Source organism: Crocuta crocuta, unplaced genomic scaffold (assembly GCF_008692635.1).
Source record: "Crocuta crocuta isolate KB4526 unplaced genomic scaffold, BGI_CrCroc_1.0 scaffold30, whole genome shotgun sequence".
Taxonomy (NCBI): Eukaryota; Metazoa; Chordata; class Mammalia; order Carnivora; family Hyaenidae; genus Crocuta; species Crocuta crocuta.
The window spans coordinates 14,833,011-14,844,565 of NW_027528345.1; the positions used below are offsets into that span (position 1 = coordinate 14,833,011).

Consider the following 11,555-nt stretch of genomic DNA (forward strand, 5'->3'; position numbering starts at 1 on the left):
ACCACCAGCCCCACTGACCACAAAAGAAAAAGAGAGACACTCCTAGCTGCTGGAGATTCCTTGCCCCCAACTCATCCGTCAACTCACTGAGAATCTTCTCACCTCTACACAGAGGTGACTCCCTCCTCTATCCCAGACACCCCAAAGAAGGAGAGGTGTTCAAGGACCCCTATTCTGTCATGTACCATCAATAAAGTATACTGTACCCAGCCAGAAAAATACATGTGCATGTACAGATGTTGCTATCTAATCTTTGTATAAAGCTATAATTTGTCTTAAAATGTTTTGGATTCTATACACACACAGATATGTGTGTCTATGAATTATATATATTATATGTATATACTTAAATACAAATATTTTATATAAAAATGGATAAATGTATGTGTGTATAACTAGTCATCTTGATGTCTAGGAAACTTTGGGTAATTTATTTGTGGAATGCCAATTGAAACCATGAAAGACATACACTCTCTTGTGGATCTACATATTCTGGAAAATGAAAACTAAGGCAATGCAAATAGCAGTGAGAATCCCACCTTAGGAAACTGGAGAGAAAGAGATGGTACTAAATGTGGTTTATTTTTGCTCTTGCCAGAGCCAAATGCTTTTCAACCCCTCATTCACTCTTTCTTTCTTTCTTTCTTTCCTTCTTTCTTTCCTTCCTTCTTTCTTTCTTTCTTTCTTTCTTTCTTTCTTTCTTTCTTTCTTTCTTTCTTTCTTTCTTTCTCCCTCTCTCTTTCTTTCTCTCTTTCCTTCTTTCTTTGCTAAAAACATAGTCCAGTAGAGTTAGGGACTCTCATAACAAAGTTAATGATATAAAGTTTTGCCTCATTTTGATTACATATTACTGTCAACACAGAGTACTCACCTCTCATTAAAAATGCAGCAAATCAAGGAAACAATCAATAAAACACACACACACACACACACACACACACAGTGGAATACTGTTCAGCCTTAAAAAAAAAAAGAATGAAATTTTGCCATTTGCTACAGTGTGGGTGGAGCTAAGGAGTATTATGGTAAGCGTCAGAGAAAGACCAATACCAAATGATGTCACTCATGTGGAATTTAATAGCAAAACAAGTGAGCAAAGGGAAAACAAAGACAGAGAGGCAAACCAAGAAACAGACTCTTAACTATAAGAAAACAAACTGATGGTTTCTAGAGGGGAAGTGAGTGAGGGATGTGAAATAAGTGATGGAGATTAAGGAGGGTACTGGTGTTGTATGGAAGTGCTGAATCACTATATCTTACAGCTGAAATGAATATTACACTTCATGTTAACAAACTAAAATTTAAATAAAAACTTAAAAAAAAGAATAGCATTTTTGAAATATTACAGTGTGAACATTAAGTATGGGCATAAATACTTAAAAAAATTTTTTTAATGTTTTATTTATTTCTGAGAGAGAGAGAGACGCATGAGCAGGGGAGAGTCAGAGAGAGAGAGGGAGACACAGAATTTGAAACAGGCTCCAGGCTCTGAGCTGGCTGTCAGCACAGAGCCCGACGTGGGGCTCAAACCCATGAACAGTGAGGTCATGACCTGAGCCGAAGTCAGACGTTCAACTGACTGAGCCACCCAGGGGCCCCCATAAATACTTTTTGAAAGCTTCTAAAAACATGACCTCCAAAATATATCTGATACATTTCTCACCAAAATTACATTTGGAATGAAAAGTTTATTATTTTATAATACTTCTAAAAATTACTTCAATTTAAAGCATTTAATATTAGTTTTGGAAAGATTTATAGGGATTTTCTTACCTTACCGACAATGTGAATGTTAGAATCAATTTGAGAGGTTTCTGTCAATCAAGAGGATGAACTTTCATTTACCCTCTTATATCCCCTCTTCTCTCTGCTTTCTTCCTACTTAGATTCTATTATACTTACCACAATATAATACATATTCATTTAACTAACACTTGCACATTGTTTTCCCACATTCTTGACTTTCACTTTTGTGTTTCTGATTACTTGGTATAGTCTTATAAAAGCAAACTTTTTTTAAAATTTTTTTTTTAATGTTTTATTTATTTCTAGGAGAGAGAGAGAGAGACAGCGTGAGCAGGGGAGGGTCAGAGAGAGAGGGAGTCACAGACTGAGACAGGCTCCAGGCTGTGAGCTGGCAGTCAGCCCAGAGCCCGACGCGGGGCTGGAACCCACGAACCGCGAGATCATGACCCAAGCGAAAGTCGGACGCTCAACCGACTAAGCCACCCAGGCGCCCCATTATAAAAGCAAACTTGTATGGTTTCATTTCTTTACAAATTGCTCCAATAAATAATTTATAATCAAATAAAATCAGTTTATTTTCACTTTATGGTAGTGTTGTGTTAAATCTGTTTGAGAAAACAATGTAACTCATTCCATGAAAGCACAGTGGTAAGAAATAGATGAGGGCTCACACAGTCTTATCGATGAGTAAATGAGCAATCAGGAAAGAAAAGTCTCTACTTAGAGACTGTGTATGGTAGAGCTCTTTACCTTAACCTATATACCTGACCAAGCTGGAAATCAAGAAATCAAAGTCAAATCCACGTACCCAGTATCTAGTTAGACTCCTAACTATAGTCCCAAGACTAACACTCTTACTAGTGATACATAGAAGCTGAGGGACTCATTGACCATAGGAACCGGGCTTGGACACATTTTTACAGTTACCTGCAAGAGTCATGTTTATTTTGAACATGGATGAGGGAGGCAGCGCCTGCTGCGAAGGAGGCAATGGACAGGTAAACACAGTATGTAGATTTGCTAATAAAGGAAAGCTAAGGCATAAGCGAGTCATATGTCGTCCTTTCCAAGACACTCTCCGAAGTCTACATCTCACAGTGTTCGAGGTGCTGACTTTTCTGTTTTCTCCAATCAGTAGGAAAGACCATTTTTGTATCCATTGAAAAAAATCTGATTGTAAAAAGGAATTTTTTAATGTGCCTTTATAGACCATGATTTTGCTTTTAAAATATGCTTGGAAGAAGTAGGGAAAACTTCAATGAAAGATATTCTTTTCTTGGTAAGAAGAAGAAAATTTAGGGATACTAATTGAGATACACTTTTTTACTTATTTCACATAATATAAATTTTACATTTGTATGTGGTTTTTAGTAAACTTCCTACAGCATTGTCATTTGCATTTTTGTACAGATTTATAAAGTACTTTGCCTTGATAGGAGAAACAATAAAGATTTTTGACATCTAAAATTTATACAGGTGAAAACTGGCCATATTCTCTAGAACTTAAGATACAAAGGACCCAGCTTTTAGGCTAATAAGAAAAAGAGGAATTGACAATATATAAAAATGTCTAGCTGAAAGAATGATATGGGGTGTTTAAAGAATTTATGTGGAAAAAGCCAGAGAGTTTTTCATTCAGTTTTGTTTTCAGGGGTATGTATATATTTTTTGCATAATCACATTCATTTATATAAAGAAAAGGCCATTCTCTGGACCATGTTCTTGAAGGCTTGCTTCACCTGCTGATTCCTTAGTGAATATATGAAAGGATTCAAGAGAGGAGCAACTGAGGTAATGATTACAGCTACCCCTTTGTTTAAAGTCACCCTTTCCCTTGCAGAAGGCTTAAGGTACATGAAAATACAGCTGCCGTAAGAGAGGGACACCACTATCATGTGGGAGGAACAAGTGGAAAAGGCTTTTTTCCTTTGACTCTTGGAAGGAATTCTCAGAATTGTCCGGATGATATATGTATAGGAGATCATAACTAGTGTTAAGGTGACCATAAGTGTTACCACTGCTGAAATAAATGCCATGAGTTCTAAAAAGCGAGTGTTTGTGCACGAAAGCTGTAGAATTGGAGAAGAGTCGCAGATAAAATGATCAATTACATTGGAGGCACAGAAATCCATCTTCAGCAGCAGCATTACTGGTGGAAAGATGATCAGGAATCCCGCAAGCCAGGAGCTAAAGACAAGAAGGATGCAGACTCTGCTGCTCATGACGGTCATGTAATGCAGAGGCTTGCAGATGGCCACGTAGCGGTCGTAGGACATGGCAGCCAGAAGGTAAAACTCTGTCACCCCCAACAGGATGTAGAAAAATAACTGAGCCACACAATCATTGTAGGAAATAGTTCTGTCTCCCGTCACGATAGTGACAAGGAATCTGGGAATGCAGACAGATGTGAATGATAATTCTAGGAATGAGAAGTTTCGAAGGAAGAAATACATTGGAGTCTTTAAGTGGGGATCTGAAAGGGTGAGGATGATAATGACCAGGTTCCCAGTTACACTTAGCATGTAAGTAACAAGAAGAAATACGAAAAGTACAACCTGCCACTGTGGGTCATTTGTCAATCCAAGAAGAATAAACTCTGTTACTGTTGTGTAATTTCTCATTATTTTCCTTCTTTATGGCGGTATTTCTTGTTTCAGCTGAAAAGTAGATGAAAAATAAAAATTATGACATCTGAAAAGAAACTCACACACCACACGTTAAAAAAAATCATTACCGTCTTCTGCTTTTAGAAGAAAATGATTTTGTACTAAAGGAAACAAAATATGTTTAACATTTCTTTATTGTGTGATATATTGATTCAATATTTCTATATTTCTTTCATTGTATTTTCACATCTCTCAATATAAATCTGCCTTCTGAATGTTTCAGTATATTCCTGAAAACAAGAATAAAAGGGAAATTAAAACCTCGGATTAAAACCTCCTCATACAAGATTATGAGTTTACTCCCAGCATACCATAATACCCTTTAAAGGTGTTTGTTTTATTGTGGCATTCCTCTTCACATCTTTAACATTTTTTCTCTTTTGAATAAATATCTCTTTCTTTTTCCATTCAAACTTTTACAATCTACAGAGACCACTCACTTGCCCATCTGGTAGAATAATGTGTCTCTGATAACAGTATACAGGATCCAGAAATATTTAATGGATGAGAGAGTAGCCCCAATCTAATTCCAAAGGCTATGCCAAAAGACATTCTAATTTTAATTACTAATCTGTTATAATGGTCTAAGAGTATATAAGTAAGTATATAAGTAAGTATATATCTAAGAGTATATAAGTAAGTATATATTGTTATATTGCCTAAGAGCAATATGTTTTCCATATATATTTTTTTATTGCCTACTTATCACAAATCTCTGACATATAAAGCAGGATTTTTATTTAAGTCCTAATTTTATTTTTGTAAATTGTAAGTGTGCTTACTTATTTCTAAAATAACTTAGCACTTCTCCACACATTGCTTATTCTTTTCTTGAGGGGTGATAAAAGGGAATAGTTCAGCATCAAGCTACGTTTTGGGAGGCAAAGATTATCATTATTTTTTCTTCTATTTTGTTTCTTTAAAAAAATTTTTTTGTTCTATTTATTTTTGAGACAGAGAGAGACAGAGCAGAAGTGGGGGAGGGGCAGAGAGAGAGGGAGACCCAGAATCTGAAGCAGGCTCCAGGCTCTGAGCTGTCAGCATAGAACCCGATGTGAGGCTCGAACCTATGAACCTAAGATCATGACCTGAGCCAAAGTCAGATGCATAACCGACTGAGCCACCCAGGCGCCCCTCTTCTATTTTGTTTCTAATACAACTCTGGGTGTTGCTCAGGATTTGTTTGCTTTTTTTCTGTTTAAAGTTTTTATTTTTCATAAAAGCTTTAGATATGCTGTCATCTAAGATCATTTTTAAAACTACTTAACTGTTCAGCCTGTCTATGCTTGTATTGTCTTATTCGTTTTCTATGTCCTTCAGAGATTTAAGAGTTTTTGAAAGGAATGATGTTTTCTGAATATTAGTCAATAAATTTAATATGTTAATGAATTTACTAAAATCTTTTACCTGCATAATTGCTGGAAAAGAATAATTCCTACTTTCCATAATCTGTCCTCTCTGTGGTCATAAGATATGTATTTTTTTGACTTCTGCCTTTACTTGACAGATGCTAACTTTTACTGTGTATAAATCCACATTGTATAAAACTAAAACATAAGAAATATCTGCTCAATGTTAAGATACCTCAATTAAACTGTTCTGAATCTTGCTGAAAAATAATACATTTTGTCCTGAAATGGATTATATTAAAATGATATTAGGGCATCTGACTGGTTCAGTCGGTAGAGCAGGTGTATCTTGATCTTGGAGTTGTAAGTTTGCCACATGTTTGATGTTGAGATTACTTAAAATCTTAAAAAAATTAAAATTATTCTTATTAAGAGATATCTAAAGATATCTAGCTAAGAACACAAAAGTCATATAGTTCTATCAATCACAAAATATCAATGTTATAATAAAAATGTTGTATAAAACTATTAAATCATAGTAGTTTTAAAATTTTCTTTATTTATATAGTTCATAGAAATTGTGTGGTTTAATTTTATTCATATAAAGCATTGTGCATTAATTGAGAATACTTATATACAGCATAAATATATATTATAAAAGCAAAAACATAATCTTGAAAGAAAAAGTTAAGGACATACTTTTGTGGTAAATATCATTGGTTTAGTCAATGGTATTTTTAATAACTTCTTAAATTTGTTTAAATGTAAGTGCTTTGGGATTTTTCAAAAGCCTTTGCAATCTGTTTCTCCTCTGTCATTTTATATTTGTGACCAAATATTCAAAATATTATCATAAAGAATAATTTCAAGACCTCTTCTACTGTGTTTAAAGAAAGGGTATATGTGAACCTATTTCTGTACATCAACCCAAATTTCTCTAAGGAACTGAGTGAGGTCTTTCAAGATCTTACCTATTGCCATTTATGAAAGTATTATCTTGACACTTAACATGAAATAAGTTGCAGTTGAAATGAAAGCTAATGTATTGTCTTTCCAAGCTTAATGGACAAAATGATGTGATCTTAGTAATGTTATTCAGGCCAGCCATAATTTTATCTGCTCCATTCCTAATGGACTCAGGGGGATTAGTTGAATGTATAAACAAAAACTACGATAGTGATTGGTGTTCTCAGGACACTGGCATTAAAACTATAGTCCAAATTAGTACCCAATTCAGAATAGAATATTTAGGTGAGAGTGGCCTGAAATCAGAGGAGAAAAATATATAGAATAGTTTAAATTTTTATAATAATTTCTAACTTCCTAAGGAGAAAAAACTTAATAATGGAGTAATTGAGATTAACAATTTCCCAAGGGCAATGGACTAAGTTTTGAACAGAGGGTTTCTCTCCAATTGTAGGGAAAATATTAAGAATTTTTTAAAACTGGGTCTGAGGTCTCTATTATTCTGTACCATAAGAGATGTCAGGCTTAACTTTAAGCTTTTACATTTATCCATTGAATGATGACATAGTAAACCTGATCAGTAGAATCAGTACTATGTACACATTCAATAATTTATTTTTATGTTTTAGTTTTATTTATTTATTTATTTATTTTCTCAAAATAACTTTTTAAAGTTAAAAAACTTTTTTTATTTGTTTTCAGAGAGAGGGAGAGAGAGAATGTGCTTAAGCAGGGGAGGGGCAGAGACAGAGAGAGAGTATCCCAATCAGACTCTGTGTTGTTAGCCTGGAGCTCCACGCAGGACTTGGTCTCATGAACTGTGAGATCATGACCTGAGCTGAGAGATTAAGAGTCAGACACTTAACAAACCGAGCCACCCAGGCACCCCAATAATTAATTTTTAAAATTTTATTTATATATTTGTAGGTATTTATTTATTGATTCATTCATTTTAAAACTTATTTATTTATTTTGGGGGGAAGTAGGGTGTAGAGGCAGAAGGAGAGGGAATCCCAAGCAGGACCTCCACTCTCAGTCCAGAGCCCGATGTACGGCTTGAACTCACAAATGATGAGATCATGACCTGAGCTGAAGTTGGACACTTAACTGAGCCACCTAGCCACCCCAATATGTTATTTTTTGTTTAGTTATTTTTGTTTAGTTATTTTTGAGAGAGAGAGAGAGAGAGAGAGAAAATGCGTGTGTGGTGGGGGGGTGGTGCAGGAGAGGCAGACAGAGAGGGAGGCAGAGAATCCAAAGTAGGTTCCTCACTGTCAGTAGAAAGCCCCACATGGGGCTCAAACTCCCAAACTGTGAGATCATTCCCTGAGCTGAAGTTGGGCATTCAACTTACTGAGCCACCTAGGTGTTCCTCAAAAATTACTTTTTAGATGTTCATTATGTGTTGGGCTCAAACTTAGGTTTTGAGAATAGGAAGATAATAAAGACAACTGTCTGTATAATTTTCACTTACAGAAATAATGTGAGAATGTTTTTGAAATCTCAGATTCTGTATTTCATGTCCAATTGGAGCAATATTCCACCCTCCCACCTGCATCATCTTATTTCTCACTGCATTGATCTGAAATGACATGTATAATATCCTATTTACATTCATTACTTGAGAAGTATCAGTTGCTACTTAATCAAGGAGGTACATACATATAAACCATTTATATTAAATGGGATTTGGGAGTGTCTCATAACTTTAAAATGCTAGACACTGTCTGAACAAGGATTTTAAGATATTTTTACTGTTTCTATGGGAAACATGAAGTTATTCAGGGCATATGATTAAATAACACAGAATGCACAGTAAAGAGACTATTAAAGCAGAACAGCTATTTTACACTAAAAGTATATTAATTTATTAACAATAAAAGCCAGTAATTTGATGGGGCGCCTGGGTGGCTCAGTCAGTTAAGCTTCCGACTTAGGCTCAGGTCATGATTTCACAGTTCCTGGGTTTGAGCCTCACGTCGGGCTCTGTGGTGACAGCTCAGAGCCTGGAGCCTGCTTCCAATTCTGTCTCCCTCTCTCGCTGCCCCTCTCTGCCTCAAGCTCTGTCTCTCACTGTCTCAAAAATAAATAGACATTTAAATAAAATCAATAATTTGAATAGTGTGCCATAAGCATACTCTTGTTTCATCACAAACATTGTTGCAATCGTATTATGCAATGTTTATGTGTAGACCAAAATATTATTTAAAATTATACATTGTGGTGAACCTGTTAATAAGTAAAGATATGTGAAAATTTGCTTTATGTAGGGTAGGGAAGATAGTTGTCCCTCTATTCTTCTAGGTTCTTGAGTAAGACTATCCCCTATAATAAAAGACTGATTTCAAAATAAAAACAGAAGTTTAATAACGTGTGTACCTCCTGTGTACATGGGGAAGATCCAAGAAAACTGAATAACAAACTCCCTTCAATGGCCCAAAGCTACTACCTTAAATAACTTCTTCAGTGAAAGCCAAAAGAAGAAGTGTGTGTGTGTGTGGGGGGGGGGGGGGGGGGGGGGGAAGGCCCTGGCCCCATGGAGGTGGCTTTGCAGACCTGGATGCGCAGAGTCTCAGAGAGTGCTTCTGGAGCCCGGGGAGCCTGGGTGTCAGTCCGCCGGTGNCAGAATGAGGGTATGTTGTTATGCAGATTTAAATTACTGTCAGTCCTTTAATAAGAAATTCTAGAGATTTGATCATCCTCTGCTTCTTGGTAAAGAGAGGTACAGAGACACCCCTGGAAATGGAGATTTCCTTTATAAATGTAAATGTCTTATGAAAGAGTAACTTCTACTCTCAGTTTTCAGATCTTTTCCTATGCCTGTTCCCCCTCCCTTTTTTTTTTTGAGAGAGAGAGGGAGGGAGAGATAGAGACCTTGCATCTGAGCCAGGCAGAAGGGCAGAGGGAGAGAATCTTTTTTTTTTTTTAATTTTTATTTTGAGAGAGAGATAGCACAGAGAGGGATACAGAATCCTAAGTAGCCTGCACACTGTTAGTGCAGAGCTGGACATGGGGCTTGAACTTACAAACTGTGAGATCATGACCTGAGCTGAAATCGAGTCAGACTCTTAACCAACAGAGCTGCTCAGATGCCTTGGAATAAAGAGAATCTTAAACAGTCTTCACACCCGGCAAGGAGCCCAAATGGGGATCTATCTCAAGACCCTGAGATCTAACTCTAAGATCATGACCTGAGCTGAAACCAAGAGCTGACTACTCAACCGACTGAGCTACCCAGGCACCCCTGTGTACAATTTATTAAAAATGACTAGCTCAGGGGCACCTGGGTGGCTCAGTCGGTTGAGAGTCCATCTCTTTATTTCTGCTCAGGTTATGATCACATGGTCAGTGAGTTCATCCCTACATTGGGCTTTGTGCTGACAGTGTGGAGCCTGCTTGGAATTCTCTCTCTCTTCCTCTCTCTGTCTTGCTCCTACTCTCTCTCTCTCTCTCTCTCGACATAAATAAATTAATATTAAAAAACTTTTAAAGTTAAAATTTATCAAAACTTATACACTCAAACACTGGAAAACTATATATGGTGCCATTCATATATGGAGAGAAATGCAAACAAACTTAAAGATACAGTATCAGATCATAACTGTGTAAGATGAACTGTGGTACACACTGAACTATTGCGTATTTTCATAGCCGTCTCCTGTTGCTATTGTGGTGAGCTCAAGCATTGTGAGAATCTGCTTACAAGACCATGTGGCCCTAATATCTCAGTGTGAGATATTTATCTACCCAGGAAATTGATTACCACAATAAAATTGAACTCCTGAGGTTTTTGATTATTTCTCATCACGTTTGGTCCAATACCATAAACCCTTAATAACACCAGTGGAACCCACAGTAAGTGCCACTAGTGATACTGGATATGCTTCCAAGACGCTGGGAAAAGTCATAATGTTACAAGAAAAAGTTGAATTGCTTGATATGTACTATCAACTGAGGTCTACAGTTACCCATAGATGCCCATTTCAAGATAAAAGAATCCAGCATTAAGGACTATTGTAAAAAAAAAAAAAAAAAAAAAAAAAGGGAGGGGGGGGGGGGGGGGGGGNGGGATTTGTGATTTGTGTAACTATCGCTGCTGCTACCACAGCAGTCATGAAAACTTTACACTTTTTTGCAAAATACCTTTGTATCTCATATTGAAAATGCAAGTTTTGTGTGGGTATAGGATTACTAAGAAAGGCATACCCTTAGGTATGATTGAATGAAAGGCGATTGAATGAAAAGCCTAGTCATTACACAACAACATCACTGAAGTGTCTAAGACTGGAGCATTTAAGGCCAGTGAATGATGGTTTGATAATTTTAGAAAGAGCTGTGCCTATTAAAATGTCAAAATAACAGGAGAAGTGGGTTCTGCCAATTGAGAGACAGCAGATGAGTTCTCATATGCCATTAAGAAAATCTTTGAGAAGAAAAGATATCTTGCTTTTTTAAAAATGTATATTCTTGAGGGAGAGAGACAGACAGAGTGTGTGTGGAGGCGGCGGGGGTGGGAGGAGGGTAACAAAATCCAAAGCAGGCTCCAGGCTCTGAACTGTCAGCAGAGTCCGACACAGGGCTCTAACCACAAACCATGAGATCATGAACTGAGCCCAGGTCAGATGCTTAACTGACTGAGTCACCCAGGGCCTCTGAAAAGATACCTTGCTGAACAGAGTTTTTTTAAATTTATTTATTTTTTTAATGTGAGATCATTTTATTTATTTATTTTTATCTTTTATTTATTTTTTACAAATAGTTTATTGTCAAATTAGTTTCCACATAACACCCAGTGCTCATCCCCACAAGTGCCTCCTCCATGCCNACA

General features: G+C 36.5%; 1 protein-coding gene across 1 annotated transcript; it reads right to left on the bottom strand.

Moving 5' to 3' along the window:
- Positions 1-3,428: 3,428 nt before the first annotated feature.
- On the bottom strand, positions 3,429-4,367 carry LOC144222933 (olfactory receptor 6C75-like). Its single transcript, XM_077753644.1, has one exon. It carries the CDS (start codon positions 4,365-4,367, stop codon positions 3,429-3,431), a length of 939 nt encoding a protein of 312 aa, XP_077609770.1.
- Between the last annotated feature and the right edge of the window lie 7,188 nt (positions 4,368-11,555).